We start from the raw sequence: 18,142 nt of genomic DNA, 5'->3' as shown, positions 1-18,142 counted from the left end.
ATAGCCCACAGGCTGGATGTTCCACCCCCTGCCCTAAAGGATTACAATATCAAAACTGCAATGAATCTAATAGACATTACAAAGGAAGAACCAACTTGGGACAAATTATATATAAAAGTGAATGAAACAATTTGAGATAAAAAATTTTCTTGGTGCAAATTTATGTTCAAAATTAGTTATTGCTTTAAGCACATAGTAAAAAATAAATACAATTATTGTAGTCATGAAGAAAATATATTTAGGTGGTAAATAATCAGGGCTGCCTACCATTATTACTGATTTCACTTCTGTGAAAACAGCAAGATTATACTTCCTCACTCCCTTGAAGTTACATATGCCCATGTGACCACAATTAAGGAGAATAAATGCCAGCACACAACTTACCACTGGTTGTAAATACCAGTTAAGTCAAAAAGTCAAGTCAGAATAAGTCTTTGCTTCTATGCTTTTGTTTAGGACTTCCTTCATCTCCATTCTGTACATAAATAACAATATTAATGCTATGCCCTATTTATCTAAAGTAATACTAAGATATTTGTAATTGCCTGCAAACATGTAAAACTGCTAACAAAGTTAAGATCAGCTCCTAAAGGTACATAAGGAAAATAGGTAAATAAAACCTTGAGCATAGGATATGGACAGGCAATTTAGTTGAAAAATACAGGGGGGGAAAATAACAATTTCTAGTAATATTTTCTAAATAAGCTATTAACATGCTTTCTGAAAATATTTTTTGTGACTTCAACAAAGATATATCACTATTTCCTCAAAACTAAAAAAACAAGCTAACATTATAATACAAAATTAGACCTCAATCTACTAAACTGCTTCTGACATTTATAACTAAATTTATAATCTGAGAAAGAAAGCAACATTTTTCCCAGAGTATTTTCTATTTGTTAAAATGGGCACTAACATTTGACAAGTTAATGATCACACAATGATTACGTAAAAACCTTGAACATTAGTTAATGTGTGCTGTCTTATCAACACTAATAAAACACCTATTGAAATTAAAGTGTCACATCATTTTACAAAACCTTTACCTCATGACTGAGCAATCTCAATAGAACACTATCTTCTGCCAGAAAAATTGCCTTCTGAAAGTAATGAATTCTTATTTATTTATTTATTTAAGAAAATGTTTCAGCAAACTGGGAAGAAAACCTATGTAATTCCTAAATGCATAAATGTTTATAATATATACTTTTAAAGCCAATCCAACAATAAAAATGTCAATTCTAAATTTAAGGCAATATTGAAGAAGGTTTCAAATTTTATCATGTATTTAATAATCTATATGTTTTTTAGACTTTCATAATTTATAATCTCTTTTGTTACCACATTATCAATGCAAATAAAAAAGGAATGTTAAGTCCATACTTGGCACAAGTGCCAATTGCCAAGTTCCAATTACGTTGATGACAGGCCACCTTGTTTTCAGGGCTAAATATTAAGCCAAATTAAAGTAGCAATATTTTTCTGTTCATATAGTACTTCCCATTGCAATCTGTGGACCTTCAAAATCAAAATAGCCAATTTCCCTAATAATTTAGGGTAAGAGAGGGAAAAATCCAAAGACATAAGGAAATTTAACACAAACATGTGTTTTGCAACAATTAGAAAATATGTAATATTAATCCCAAATAGAGACAAAATGGAAAATATAATTTCATTCCAGTGGTAGATCCTGCTCAAATTAAACCTCTGCTATACTCAAAGACTTAAATGATTTAGTGCCAATTTTATTTTACATACAAGTAACATAGCATCTACCTCTAGTTGTAAGGAATATATTAAATAACACATTTAAGAGCAACTAACACAATAAAGAGTACACAGAAAACATTCAATACATGTTTCCTTTAAAAACTAAATAAAAACATCACCCCAGAAACAAACTCTAAAATCCCAATAAATAAACCAGTATTAAATCCCCACATTTGCTAGACAAATTACAATGCGCTAAAGTATTGCCAAAAGCAAGATCCAAGAGAAACACAAGCTGTGATATGTGTTAATTTAAAAATGGTTTTCAAGTTGCCATTTTTTAAAATATGCTTTTATTTATTTCAGAGAGGAAGAGAGAGAGAGATTCAAGCATAGTGATGAGAGAGAATCATTTATCCAATGCCTTTTGCACCCCCCTTCCCCCTTCACCCACTCCTACAGAGGAACAAGCCCACAACCCAGACATGTGCCCTGATTGGGAATCAAACTGTGACCTCCTGGTTCATAGATCAATGCTCAACCACTGAGCACCTTTGGCCAGGCTCAAGTTATCATGTTTTGCATGTTTTGACTATTAGTCCCATTGGAGGGAAAATAAAAAAGAATTTTTAAACCTAAGAAGAAATAAAAGAACAAAGTAGATCTTTACATACTTATATAGAAAGCTAATAATTAAATATTAAGTCAATGCTATTTCTCACAATATTAAACAAATCTACATGGAACACAAAATATTAAAGAGCTAACAGGCTATATATAAGTAAAAAACAATTAAAAAATTTAGACAATGCCAAGGATATATATAAGAAGCCACAATCAGATAGGTGGGAGGGGGCTAGTCCTACACCCCTCTGTGATGGTTAGAAATCCAGAGAGCTATTTCATATGCAGAGGTCCCACTTGAGGAGCAACCCCACACCAGGCCACCCAGCCCAGGATTTTAGTATTGGGAAAAGAAGTTACCATAACTTCTGGCTGTGAAAACCAGCAAAGATTGTGAGTGAGTGAGACAGTAGGCTGCTGTAGTCCCAAATGTTCCTTTTAAAGGGCCCACACATTTATTTACTGAGAGACTCACTCACTCTGAACTCCAGCAATGGGGCAGCAGTTCAAGGTGTCACAGACAGATGTGCAGGAAATGAATTGTCTTACTTCAGGGCAAGGGCTATAGGGATAGCTTTCTCCCAGACAGAAGTCCTGGGAAGAGCCATTGTTCATTTGTTGAGCACTCACCCAATTTAGCCTGAACACACAGGTGGGTGCCATATCTGTTTGAGTCTCCATCAACCTGGCTGACAACATTTGCCTCATCCTGATGATTCCCTGAGACCCCAACCTTCCCAAATTTGGGGCCCACTCAAGTAAATTTCAGTGGCTTTTCTATACAAACGGACTGTCTTGGCTTATGTTCTAGACTCTCAAAGATATACAACCCCAAATAGCAGCATCTAATCCTCTTAATAAACAGCTCCAAGCCCAGCACTGGAGACAGCCAGCCTCAGTTCACAGCTTAGCATCCTCCAGGAACCTCCATGCCAAGCATAAGTGGGAAACATCTCCAGATCACTCTGTAGCTCATACCAAGTGGCCCTGGGCAGGTGCAGGCAGCAGCTGACCTTGGCCTGCCCCAGAACCCTTTCTGAAAGGTCCCAGGACCAACACACCTGGTGGCCAGCTTCAGACCACACCGGTGTACTACGCAAACAATTCTACAAACCACACACTCAAAGGGTAGACTCAGCCAGCACCAGAACCCTACAAAGATGAATCTTACTCAGTAAGGTCAGCCCCTGCACAACAGCTATGTAACTGCCAATAATCACAACTACTCAGCTTGGAGTTCAAACCCTCCCATTAACGTGCTAATCTCAATCAAGGAGGGTACACATAACTCATAAAGAAGAAACACCTGGAGGATCTGGTCAGTGACCATAAACACTGTGCCACTGGGCCTCATGGGAGACCTAACACAAAAGGCCACTTTACCAAGACTGGGATATGTAGCAGCTCTGCCTAATACATAGAAACAATCACAGGAAGGCAATCAGAACAAGGAGAAAAACATGTTCCAAGTGAAAGAACATAATAAAACTCTAGAAAAATAACTAAATAAAATTGAAGCAAGCAGTCTTCCAGATATATAGTTCAAAACACTGGTTATAGACTGCTAGTGAATTTAGGGAAAGAATAGATGAACTAGAACTTCAACAAAGAGATAAAAAAATATATATAATAAAGAAGATAGAAAATATAAAAAGAGAAGAGATGACAGAGTACTTCAGTGTACCTTGCAGGCAAATGTACCTTGGGTGCCCCTGTGAGCCACCACTGGGAGTGAGGACCTACCTACCACAGGCGCAGCAGCAAAAGCTGAGTCTGCCCACCCCACAACTATAGAATTCTGGACACCACAGTCAAGCCTTTCCAGAGTGCAGGCCCCCTAGTCCCCATCATCCCAACAGACAATTCCTGGGTGCCACTGTGAGTCACTGGTGGGCATGCGTGATTTCAATTAAGGGTGCAAGATAGAAAAAATTGGGACACTCCCCTCCACAGCGGCTGACTTCTAGACACCACAGTTGTGCCTCTCAAGCTTGCAGGTCTACATCAAGAGAACCCAAATAGCTCAATTAGGGAGGTATACTAGATTACCAAGCCCAGGAGAACTGAGAAATTACAACAGTAGCACCATCCTCAAAAGAACCTGAGTAGCAAAGCAATTGAATCTACAATATTCACATATAGGAGTACCAGAAGAAGAGGAAGAGAATCAAGGAATAGAAAATCTGTTTGAAGAAATAATGACAGAAAACTTTCCTGATACTGGCAAGGAAAAAAACCATAAAAGTCCAAGAAGCACAGAGTCCCAAACAAAATGAACCCTAAAAGACTGACACCAATACACATCATAATTAAATTGGCAAACACCAACAACAAAATAAGAATCTTAAAAGCTAACAGAGAGACAGAAAGTTACCTACAAGGGTTCTCCTATTACAATATCAAAGGATTTCTCAACAGAAACAGTCCAGACCAGAAGGGAATGGAATGAAATTTACAAAGTGATGCAAAGCAAGGGACTGAACCCAAGAATACTTAGATACTTTTTGAAAGAAGACAGATGGAAGGCCAAGAGACATACGAAAACATGCTCAAAGTCATTATCAGAGAGATGCAAATAAAAAAGGCAATGCTGTACCATCTCACACCTGTCAGAATGGCAATCATCAACAAAACAACTAACACAAGTGCTGGCGAGGATGCAGAGAAAAAGGAACCCTCGTGCAGTGCTGGTGGGAATGCAGACTGGTGCACCCACTATGGATAATAATATGGAGTTTCCTCAAAAAATTAAAAATGGAACTCCCATTTGACCCAGTAATCCCACTCCTAGGAATATATCCAAAGAAACTAGAAACATGAATCAGAAAGGATATATGTACCTCTGTGTTCTTAGCAGCACAATTCACCATAGCTAAGATTTGGAAACAGCCTAAATGCCTGTCAGCAGATGACTGGATCAGATGTATTATGGCACATCTACACAATAGAATACTATGCTGCTATGAAAAAGAAGGAATTCTTACCATTTGCAGCAGCCTGGATGGAGAGCATTATGCTAAGTGAAATAAGCCAGTCGATGAAAAAAAAATATACCACATGATCTCACCCATTTGTAGATAATAAAGAACATTATAAACTGATGAACAAAAAGAGATACAGAGGCAGTAAAGCATCAAACAGACTATCAAATTACAGCAGGAAAGGTTGGGGAGGGGTGGGGGAAGATAAAGAGATCAACTGAAGGACCTGTATGCATGCATACAGCATAACCAATAAACACAAGACACTGGGGGGTGAGGGCATGTATGGGAGTGGGTGGGGCAGGGACAATGGTAAGATATGTACACATGTAATACTTTAAGCAGTAAAAAATTAAAAATGAGAAAAAAATATATAAAAAGGAACCCTTATAAATGAAGATTACAAAAATGGAAATAAATACATTACATGAAATCAATAGATTAGATAAAGCAGGGATCAAATTAGCAATGTGGAATACAAGTTAGCAAAAAACAGTCACTTGGAATAGCTAAAATAAACACACACAAGAAGAATAAAAAAGTTAGGATGGTCTGAGGAAACTGGGACAATGTCATCCATATCACAAAGTTATCAGAGAAGAGGACAGCAAGGGCCTGAAAAATATTTGAAGAAATCAGAGAAAACTTCCCTAAACTGGTGAAGGAAACAGACATCCAAGTCCAAGAAGTATAAAGAGTCCTTATCAAGACTATCCCAAAGAGGTCAACACCAAGACACATACTTTAAATGCCAAATGTTAAAGACAAAGAGCTCCCAATTCTAAGGCACAATCAAATCTTTTTTAGGGATTATATTATATATGGCAAAAAAAATGCTCCTGTGAATTGGTTTGCTAAAAATTTATAGGAAGTTCCTTTCCTACAATAATTTTTTGTTAAATATTGATTATCCACTCTATAAGCCTTGACTTTTCTCACACTCAATTTCTCAACTTTGGCACTACTAACATTTTAGAATGAGTAATTCTTTGTTTTGAGGGGCTGTTCTATCTACTGTAGAATATTTGGCAACATCTTCAGCCTCTATCCATTAGATGGCATTAGCTTTTCCAAGATGTGAGAATCAAAAGTGTCTCCAGACATTGCCAAATGTCCACTGGGAGACAAATTAGGTCTTGCTTCAGAACCACTTTACTAAATAAAAATCTTTGCATCTCAAAAAAGATCTAGGGATTATCTAAAGTTGGACAGTACCCTCCAAAACTGCTGTCCAAGGGTTATAGAACCTGAAATAAATTAGGAAAAAACTCCTAAAATCAGCAAAGTTATTTCAATATATTAGACATTAGATCATTATTATTTGAATTAATAAATGATTAATAATTTCTTTATTTTTGCAAGACATAATTCTATTGATCAGATAGAATTCCCACTCTCTTCATTTTGAAGATTAAATAAACCAGAAAGAGATTTAACAGGAAAATGGAGCCAGAGAAGAAAGAAGTCAATGACAGACATTTTAAGCAACCTGGTTCATGTTTTAAAAATTACTGACATTTCAAAAGATGCAAGAACACCTTACTATTTGTTTTGTATGTATTTAGGCAATTACATATATGATATAACATAATTCATTGAAAACTCTTTGGAAAATGAAAGCATTTGGATGTATTATTTTGGATATATATCTCAGCATTTGTATAAAATTGTTTAGTGGATTTAAATGTTAGAGAGAACACAAAGTTAAGAGGCCGTCTATTATGACTCAATCATATTCTTTTGAGTATATGACTCATAGGAAATAATAGTTTACTGTCCTTTCCTTTTCACTTCAAATTCTTAGGATGTTGTTCTAAAAATTAAAAGCTAAAAGATTACCTTCATAATATTCCTTCTTTTGATCATCTTATATAAATCATATGATATTTTCATTCATCAACTTTATGGCCAAGTAAATACACACTGCTTATAATTTTTAAAAAAATAAAAAATGCTATCAGACATGGCTAGTTGGCTGGAGCATCATCCCATATACACCAAAAGGGAGTGGCTTTGACTCCCGGTCAGAGCGCATACCTAGGTTGTGGGTTTGATCTCCAGTGGAGGCTTGAATGGGAGGCAACCAATCAATATTTCTCTCTCACATTGATCTTTCTCTCTCTCTTCCTCTCTCCCAGCCTCTCTTGAAAATCAATAAACATACCCTTGGGTGAGGATTTAAAAAATAATTTTTAAGTCTGATAAAGTATCCATCACTTCTGAACAGATAGTAAGGCTCTTACCTACAAGCAACATTTGGGTCAGCGTTTCTTGAAAGTAGCAGTTCTACACACTTCAAGATCTGTTCCTCTGAGCCACGAGCAGAACATGCGGTTATCAAAATAGTTTGCTTATCTATATTGAATAGAAAAATTAGAACCACATCAACAGGTATATCTAATTGACTTCTTTTACTATTCAAAAGATAATAAAAAGTACTGCACTCTTATAGTTCTACAACCTATTTCCAAATCCCTTTCTCTTAGTAGACAACTTTATCTTCCTTCATCAAAAAATGAGATTAGAGATGGATTACCTCAAAATTTTATCTGTAATTCATTTCTTAATTTCCTTTTCCTATTATTTCTTCAAGAGAATAGGAAAGTAGGGAAGAGCATGGAGTAGATGTAAAGATACTGACCAGAGTTGAACACTTTTTGGTTGGTTAAAACTTACCTTGTTGTAATCATGTTGAAAAAACAATGATTGCTTATTCTCTGATTTCACTTCTTTACTTCTCATTCATTTGACAACTCACTGACCTGGTTTATACCTAAACCATCCTACTGAAAATCATTTTCTCAGTCCTTTTCTACTTGATTTCTCTGTGCTCTGTGCTCTTTACTAAAACTCTTCTTCCCCTAGGTTCTATGGTATCAGCAGAGATCAGGGTAGATTGAAAAAACAAAAATACTTCTTAAATAAAATTGAAAAATTCGAAATAGATCAAGGCAGTCATGGTTTACATTAGTGGTCCCACACTGACTGAGTATAAAGATATTCTATTCCCAGTTCCACCACTAATAATAAACTATGACTAGAGTGATGCCTTACTATCTCAGTAGACCTAATTTGTAGATAGGAAGCTCATATTTGCCCTCTTTACCTGATGATGCTGTTGTTGACTACATAAAAGAATTTATGAAATGCTTTCTAGCTGTAAGGTATTCCTCTGATTACAACAGCAAAGAAAACTATTTTTTTTTTTTGAGAATATTTTATACACTTCAAAAATCTCATTCCTAAATTTAGCTTTCATTGGGTGATATTTTAAAATGACACAAAAGAAAAACTCATCACTGCAGTTGATTAAACATAAAACTGTTAATATGGGAATTTATATAAAATATATAAATGAGAAAACAAACTATAAATGATTTTACAAATATCTAATGTAGGTACAACCTTAATGTGAAAGTTAATTTTAAAATAAAACCTACAACTGAATTATGAAATGAATTTAGTTCATTTAATGTGGAGCATGTTAAAAACAAGTGATGAGTAATTCAATATAATAATTAAATTGGACTTGCATATACTCTTATTTTTCAAGAGCACTCAAAAAAATGCTGAATAGAAATCATTTAATAAAAAAGATAGAATAATATGGATTTAATAAACTATCTTTGAAACAACTTTAATATAATTCAGAGTTAAGTTTTAAATTCCAAGAACTGATTTTTAAGTAATTTTCCACAAAATTATGAACGCTTTGATGTATGCTTTCAATGCATTTTTCCTTTATAAAAATAATCCAAATCCTTTTGCATAAGAGCTAAAGATACATAATAACACAACTAGTTATAAAAAATAAATGGAATATACCTTTTTGGAGAGTTTTTAAAAATGTCTATGGTTTCTAATTTTTCTTTTATATGTTATTCACCCAATATAACTATAAAAAGTTTTAACTGCTTTAGTTTTTTTCACTTGCATCAAGAAAATCACAGTAAACATAATCAGTTACATAATCTCAAACACCTTACCCTTATTTTTTTCAAGGAAAAAGATTTAAAGTGAATATATAAAAAACAGAACATGGAAACTGTACATTACCACACCTAAACACAATATAATGAGGTGTATAAACAGAGAATATACAAAGTAAATTTTCACATTAAATATTCAAAGCATCTTACCCTTATCAAAGCTTGCATTAGCGCCTCTGTCCAAAAGGACCCGAACCAGCTCTACATTGGAAACACTAGCAGCATACATAAGGGGAGTCCATCCATACTGAAAGCTAGAATCTACACTAATGCCTGTCAAAATAAAAATAAGCTTTTAAAAAACTCCACCACCAATATTGAAATCCTTAATCTTAATACCTGGATGCCCTTGCCTAGAGGACAATGTAAATAGATGTGTCCTCCCAAGATTACTCACCGTACTGACTATATCTAAAGTTAAAAATTCCAATAAAGCCTAGACAGGCAGGTAATAGAGGCTGTCCTGGCCACTAGAGCAGAGGGCCCCTTAGCCCTCTCTTTTATGTCTGAGTAATCTGTTCATCCATTGTTCCAGGAATGCTGGTCAGCCCCAGCAATGTATTATATAAAACTATTATGTTATAACAGGTTTTACATGCTACCATTTTCTCTCTAGGGGAGTTGGAAAGGTTTCACAGAGGCAAATTTTTTTTAAATTCGAATATTATACATTTCTTTGGTCGTGAACACCATGTATATTCTTAAGATTCGCTTAATTTCCTTCCTAACACAAAATTTATCTATGGGTGACTGGCCAAACATGAAACTAAAAAGATAGATTAGGGTTAGAATATAAAAGCTCTATTAAGAAATGTTGACTGCACTTTGTGATCAAAGAATGGACACCATTATATCTGTATTATAAAGAAAACAAAGGTACTACTGTTGAGAGTGGAACAGGAGGCAGAGAGACCATTTATCAGACTAGAAGCCTATGTAAATGTCACAGCAAAAGTAGTGGGAAAAAAGAGGATGGAATACTAAAGAATATTTTAAAGGCAGGATCATCAGAATTTAAAATTACTCTGAAAAGGAGAAGTGATAGAAAAGAACAAGTCAAAATGACTATCAGGGTCTGCCTTGGACTAATGAATGACAAGCAATGTGCTAGAATAAGAGGCGTAGATGGGACCCAAGGCCTGAGGACTAGAATGAAGTTTTAAAGCTACTAATGACAATGGGACAGGAAAAGATAGTTAATAACTTGTTTAGCAAAAACAAGAGCCAGCTGAGCCTGCTGACCTTAAAATTCTCAAGTCATTAATGGTTAAAATCCTTGAAGTCATCTGCTCTTATCCAACAGCATTGACTGATGTGATCATATAAAAAGGTTTCTATCCATGACTGGGGAAGATGTGATAAGAGAGCAAGAATACAATGAGGCAGTGGACAAAGCCTATTCAATGTATGTTAAGCCTTTTCAATAAAAAGATCAAGATTTAACTGGCAATGTCTCTCTCACTTCAACCTAAGAAATATTTGTTAATATTAAGAAAAGATAAAAAGTAGAATAAAAGGTGCTTTCAACACCTTTTATTTAGTTTTATAGACTTGGCTAAAAAGGGTTCCATCCAAAGAGAGGAAGATAATATCCACACTAAGTTACTGAAAAATTACTCCTGACTGTGTAACTTCAATTGATATAAGGTACACAGTAATTAATGAGAGAAAACAACACAGGAGAAATTAAGATGGCGGCATAGGCAAACACCTAAACTGCTGCCTCGCACAATTTCAAAACTACAACCGAAAGACAAAACAGACATCATCCAAAACCACAGGAAGGCTGGCTGAGTGGAAATTCTACAACTAGAAGAAAAGAGAAAAGCACACTGAGACTCAGAGGAGCTGCAGGAGGCAGAGGTACTGAGACACGCACGTGGAGGACTGGCAACTGAGCACACAGCTGGCTTTCTCAAGCAGGAGGGAGACATACGCTCCCGACTGCTCTGAACTTCAGTTCCGGGTGAGACTCTGCGGACCCAGACTCATACAGGGTGAAACTGGACTGTCAGGAAAGAGAAAAGCACACTGAAACTCAGAAGAACTGCAGAAGGAAGAGGTACTGAGGCGAGCGTGCGAAGAGGACAGGCAACTGAGTACACGGCTGGCTTTTTCAATTGGGAGGGAGGCAAAAGCTCCTGACGGCTCTGAACTCCAGTTCCAGGAGAGACTCTGGGGATCCAGACTCGTTCCTGGAAAAACGACTGTCTGGCAGTGGGCGAAACTGGAGGGCGGCTTCCTCTCAGAGGTGCTTGCAGAGATTACCACGGGACACTGAGACCCAGGGGCCTATTAGGGGACGGCTGAAGGGAAACACTGCTGTCTGCTCCGCACTGAGACTTCGCCCATCCAAGCTGAGCACAGAGGCTTTTGCAAGTCTTTTCTCATAAGGGTGTCTCTAGCACAGAAGTTCTCTAGCACAGAAGTTCTCTAGCACAGAAGTTCTCCCAGCATTGACAAAGCTGATCCACACAGCCAATTGGCCTGGAGGTCAATTCCTCCCAATGATACCAACAACAATCAAGGCTTAACTACAATAAGACTGTGCACACAGCCCACAAAGGGGTGCACCAAGAGTGTTCACCTCAGGTAACTGGGGAGGCTGAGCCACTGGACCCTATAGGATACCTAGCACACAAAGCCACTCTATCAACTCAAGGAAGCAGCCAAAACTAGGAGACAAAGAAACAGGTCACAAATGAAAGACATTTCTATGTCAAGGTTAATTCTTAAAAATATTTGATCCACAGAAAAAAAAATGTCATGGGACCCAGGCCAAAATTATGATGCTTTCCATAAATAAATTGATGCTCTGGAAGTTTAAATGACTTTTCCAAGGAACCACACTGACTAGTCAATACAGCCGGAACAGATACCTAAATATCCTGATTCCTATACCGGGCCTCATTTTACACACACACACACACACACACACACACACACACAGACACACACACACACACCCGGCACAGGAAAAGACCATAACTGAGATGTCATAACTAGAATCACTCTTGAGAAACATATTAATAGAACAAGAAAATGCTGAAAAAAAGCAAAACACAGTATTAGTTGGGTAGGATTGGTCAAAATAAGCCTCTTGTAGTGGAAGAACTCATGGAAGGTAATTTCTCAAATTAGAGGAAGAAAAGGCAAAGAGAACGCAGAGTCAAGAAAGGTATGCAGGCCACTTGATCCACTAACATTCGCTGTGATTCCCCTTAGAAAAGCAACTCAACCCTTTTGTGATCGGAAGCAGTTGTGAACTTAAGAACAACGGTGTTGGGTTGAAACTACCCTTTATTTCTCACCAGAATTTAGGAGCTCTTGGACCAATGAAATATCTCCTGTGGTCAATGCTCTCTTAAATGTTTCGTTCTTGTCTTCAGTGGGAACCGGTCCTTTTAATTTCTAAAAAAACGACAACAAACAAACAAACAAAAAACAAACAAAAAACAAACAAACAAAAAAAACAGACAAAGAAAGCAATAGTTATGCATATGTTCATTTCCACGGCAACAGGTAAATCGTTTTGGAGGGGTGGGGGCGGGATGGTGGTGGTGGGCGACATACGAAAGCTAAAGAACTCATGTCTCAAGTGACCTCCAAAGGGGACCAGGTAATGGCGGGTCTGAGCCCATGTGAGGAGCCCACGTGACCAGCTACCGCATCGACAACCTAAAGCGGCGCAGCCGGCGAAAAGCACAATAAGTAAACGAGACGAAGTTTGTTTCAAATCCCAAAGCCCATATTTCCACTGGATCAAAAAACAGAAGAGGGAGTGAAAACAGGTGAGGAAGGAAGGGGTTTCAGGAGGAGGCCGGGTCCTCGAGGGCCCGGGGAGGCAGACCTAGGCGCAGGGAAGAAAAAGCCTCCACTGTTACCTGAGGTGCCCGGTCGCGATACCCAATTTCCCAGCCGTCGTCCTCGCTGTCGCTACTCTCGCCCCCACCGGCCACCGCCAGGCCCTGGAACACGCTGGCCGCCTTGCCTGCCGCCATGGCCGCCGGGCCTCCCTCCCTCCCTCCGCACTGCTCCGCGTGCACCGCCCCCTGCGCCTGCGCCTGCGCCTGCGCCTGCGCACTGGGCTACGCGGGAAGGCGGGATGTGCCCCAGCCCTGCCCAGAGCTCGCAGGCGCAGGCGCATAGCCCCTCATCCCTCCCAGCAGCCCCTTGGCTGTGAGAGATGGAAACCTGTGTCCCTGGTGCAGGTGGGGCTCGCAGGGTACTTGTTCGAAGAGGTTCCTAGGCTTTAAGGATTGCCCCACTTGTAGCTGGAGCAGGATTGGGATTTGTATGCCAAGCTATGATTGTGCTGTCACTCCTGTCCCCTTCAGCTTCTCCCTACCCCCCAGCTCCCACCCCTTCCAAACCCACTGCCAAACATGCGTACCCTTGGAGAGGGGCTGCTGTTGCCCAGGACATTATTCCTACGGAGCACCGCCCATGCATTCAAGAAGCTATAAGACAAATGGGAGCTCCCGAAAGAGCCAGGAGAATGTCTCTCTTTACATTTCATGTGCTCTGAGATCTCCTTGAAGATTCAGAAATTTAAGAGCATCAAAAACGCTTTCCCACCCAGAGAGTGTAGACGCACTAAAGGAAAAATTCAGTCAAGTCAGGAAGGGGGGAGAGTGGATCCAAAGAGCGCGGAAGAAGAAATTATTTATATGTTCAGAGAGCAAGTGAATAATACAAACAACTCTAGGTGAAAGCAGCCCAGACCCGCTTTTCTGCATCTAATCTCCACGAGAAATGCCACAGAAAAGTAAATCCACCAAGGAATAGCAGATTTATTAGCTGAGGTTGATTTAAAAGGGAGGTAACCATGCACTATTCTTTGAAAGTTTTGTAAAATATTTTTTTTCCCCTCTTAAGGAATCTTTGATGTAAGAGTTTGGAGTCATTTACTTCAGAGATTTTCAGAGATGACTATTTTTAAGTAGTTTGGCACTTGGGGGTCATGCCTCTCTAAATGCATCCATTCAATAAATGTTATTGATATTGAGCATAGCCAGGTACAAGTAGGTTTGGGGAGACAACATCAAAGACAAAACAAGTAGTCTCTTGGAGCTCACAAGCTTTTTGTTTTTTAATCTTCATCTGAGGATATGTTTTTATTGATTTGAGAGAGAGAGAGAGAGAGAGAGGGAAGGAGGGAGAGAAAAAACAACAACACACATTAATGTGAGAGAGAAACATTGATTCGTTGCTTGTCTCCATTTTATTTCATTCTTTTTCTGGAATTTTGTTCTTTTTCTTTCTTTTTTCATTTGAGACATATTCCTTTATTTCCTCATTTTGGCTGCCTCCTTGTGTATGTTTTTATGAATTGGGTAGAGTTGCTGTCTCCTAGACTTGGTTGAGTGGCCAAATGTAGTAAGTGTCCTGTAGAGCCCAGTGGCACACCCAGACTTCTCAGTTCACACGAACGAGGTGCTTTAGGTGTGCACCCTGCGCAGACTGTGTGCACCCTCCTGTTGTAGCTGAGCCTTGATTTCTGTTGGCACATCAATGGGAAGGACCGTCCTTCCCATTGATGTGAGGACTGGCCAAGATTGAGGACTGGCTTTAAGGATTTAAATCATAGCTTGGCATACAAATCCCAATCCTGCTCCAGCTACAAGTGGGGCAATCCTTAAAGCCTAACTCAAGATTTCCTTGAGGACTGGCCAAGATTGCGGAGAGGAGCTGCTGTGCAGGGGCCAACTCCATTGAGCAGGACTCACTTCAGACGGGCTCTGCTGCCCACTGAGTTCACCCCCTGAGTGTGTCATTTGCGGAGGTGTTTGGTCAGTGTTCTGGTGTGATCTGGAGCCATCTACGGGATGCACTGACTCTGGGACCTTTCAGTAGGTGAAGACCGAGATCAGTTGCCCCTGTGCCCTGTTCCGCATGAGACAGAATGATCTGCAGATGGCTGTTACTGGTGCGGGTTTGGAGATGCCTGGGAAATGCCAAGCTGCAAACCAAGGCCAGCTGCTATTGGTGCTGGGCCTGGGGCCACTTAGCAAGAGGTATGGCGCCTGCTGAGGACAGATGTTACTTGTTTGGGGTTTGTGAACCTTTGAGAAATTCTAGGAAAGTTTGCAGCATGATCTAAGATAGGCCATTTGTATGGAGCAGCCATTGAAAATTTGGGTGGGCCCAAAAGTTGGTTGGGACAGGGTCTCAGGGAATCTCCAGAGCAGGGCAAACAGTGTTAGCTAGGTTGATGGAGACTCACATAAGGCACCTTCTCTGTGGGGTGAAGGCTCAGCAAAAGAACAGTGGTCTCTGCCAGCACTTCTATCTTGCAGAAAGCTGCCCCTCCAATCCTTTCCCTAAAGCCTTTAGAGCTGTTACTCCACACATACAAGTGAGTTCAAGTAAAACGGGGCATGGGCCGTTTAAGAGGAATACCTAGGACTCCAAAAACCCCCCATTTCACTCAGTCACAATTCAAAACCAGAAATTATGGACACTTCTCTTTATGGCACAGGAACCCTGGCCTGGGGGGCTGGTATGGGGTGTGGACTCCTTGCTCCTCAGCTCCTCAGGAGCAAAAATCACAGATATGAGAGAGAAACATTGATCCATTGCTTGCTTCTCTTTTATTTAATTCTTTTTCTGGAATTTTCAATGATGAAATATTCCTCCCAATCATTTCCTGCCACACATAGATGTGGGACCAGCAACTTTTGCTTCTGTGCCCCTCCGTCCACCAGTCTTTATGTGTCTTCTTCTGTGTTTCCTTCGTTTTAGGACTTCTGTTGGTCTGTATTTCAGGTGCTACTGATGTGGTTGTATGAGATTGTGAGCACCGCATTTACCTACTCTGCCAACTTGACCAGAACCCGAAATGTTTTTAAACTGAGTGTGTGTGTGTGTGTGTGTGTGTGTGTGTATTTGTGTGTGTGTGTATTTAAAGACACTTAAACTCTTCTGTTTGTTTTTTGTTATTGTTTTATTATCCTTGCCCAAGAATATGCTTTTTTAAAATTGGTTTTAGAGAGAGAGGAAGGGAGAGAGAAACATTAATTGGTTGCCTCACACACACACACCCTGAGCAGGGATCAAACCCTCAGCCTAGGTATGTGCTCTTGCTTGCAATTGAACCCACTGCCTTCTGGTTGGAAGAACGATACTCTAACCAACTGAGCCATTCTGCCAGGGCTAGAAGGTTTTGTTTTGTTTTGAGCATCTGGGTAAGTAGTAGTGCCATTTACTAAAAGGAGAAGACTAGAGGATAAACTTGAAGATAAAAGGAGCATCTCAAAATTAACATATTCAAAACAAATTACTCAAATGTAGCTGTCAAGTGGCTAATTGGATATTCAAATATGGATCTCAGGAAAACGGCTGGACTTAAGAGATAGAAATAGGTGAGTTATTCATATGTAATTGATTTTTCAAGCTTGAAATTTACCCAGAAAAATATATTTGTAAATGCAGATGCTCTAGACTGAATGTTTCTGTCCACACCTCCTAAAAAATATTTTATATGCTGAAATCTAATCCCCAAAATGATGGTTTTTGGAGGTGGAACTTTGGAAGCTCGTTAAGTCATAGGGAAGGGCCTAAACCTCATGAGTGGGATTAGTGCCCTCATGGAAGAAACTCCAGAGACCCCCCTTCTGCTTCCACCATGTAAGGGCACAAAAGGATGCTCTATGAACCAGGAAGCAAGTTCTCACCAGACACCAGATCTGCCAGCACCTTGATATTGGGCTTCCCAGCCTCCAGAACTGTGAGAAATAAATTTTTGTTACTTATTTATTCTCTTATTGCAGCCCAAGCAGACTATGATAATAGATAAGATTATTCTAAAATTTATGTGGAAAGGCAAAGAACCTAGATCACTAAAGCAATTTTGAGAAAGAAGAATCAATTAGGAGAAATTCTGCTAGTTGATCTTAAGACTTATTGTGTAATCAGAACTGGATTGGATTAGAGAAGGGATAGATACATAGATTAATGGAACAGAACAGAGAGCCTAGAAGTAAGACCAAATGATTTTGACAAAGATGAAAGAGCAATTCAATGGAGGAAGGATAAACTTCAACAAATGATGCTAGACCAACTCAATATTCATAGGTTTAAAAAGATCTAACTTTCCATTCTTTTCAAAAATTAACTCAAATTATATCATAGATGGACACAATGTTCGCGCCAGCATTATTTTTATTAGCCAAAAAGTAGAAACAACCAAAAGTCCATCAACTGATGAGTGGATCAACAAAAAGTGGTATATAACCATTTATATTAGTTTCCTAGGACTACCATAAAAAATTACTACAAGCTGGGTGGCTTTTAACTATAGAAATTATTCTCTCACCATTATGGAGTCTGGAATCAGAATGTACTAGTAAACAGCACCATGTGCCCTCTGGAAATTTTACAGGAGGATGCTTTCTTGCCTTCTGGTGGTGACTGACAACCTTTGGCATTTCTTAGTTCATAGATGCATCATTTTAATCTCTGCCTCTCTATTTAGGGCTCACCTTACTTCAGTATGACTTCACCTAAATTTGATTACATCTGTTTGATTTGGATCTGTTTCCAAACAAGGTTATATTCACAGGTTCTGAGTGAACAAAAGTTTTGTGGGGACACTGGTCAACCCAGTATATCATATATGTCTCTTAGCATAATGTTTTCCAAAATCCACATTGTAGAATATATCTGTATTCCATGCCTCTTTATGCTAAATAATGTGTGGTATTGATTTTAGAGGGTAATTTCAGGAGGTGGCAGGACCCATTAAAAGGCTTAATGTCATTGTGAATTGGAGAAATGGCAAGAAACGTGGAGAGGAGAACATGCATTCAAAATTTCTCATGAATTAGCATCAATAGG

At 38.9% G+C, this 18,142-nt stretch overlaps 1 protein-coding gene across 1 annotated transcript in view; it reads right to left on the bottom strand.

Annotated features, from left to right (window-relative positions):
• The window catches only part of ASZ1 (ankyrin repeat, SAM and basic leucine zipper domain containing 1), a gene marked incomplete at both ends in the record, with an annotated part of 51,666 nt that extends 38,361 nt beyond the window's left edge, over positions 1-13,305 (bottom strand). The window contains 4 exons of the mRNA XM_084896974.1: positions 7,559-7,670; positions 9,455-9,577; positions 12,616-12,715; positions 13,189-13,305. Coding sequence (XP_084753100.1) covers positions 7,559-7,670; positions 9,455-9,577; positions 12,616-12,715; positions 13,189-13,305 — 452 coding nt within the window. The remainder of the gene's footprint in view (positions 1-7,558; positions 7,671-9,454; positions 9,578-12,615; positions 12,716-13,188) is intronic.
• Positions 13,306-18,142: the final 4,837 nt, after the last annotated feature.

This window comes from Pipistrellus hanaki (assembly GCF_964339955.1).
Source record: "Pipistrellus hanaki genome assembly, chromosome: 10".
In the NCBI taxonomy this organism is placed as follows: Eukaryota; Metazoa; Chordata; class Mammalia; order Chiroptera; family Vespertilionidae; genus Pipistrellus; species Pipistrellus hanaki.
Note: the sequence above shows the minus strand (reverse complement) of the source record. Positions and strands in the feature narration are given on the sequence as shown.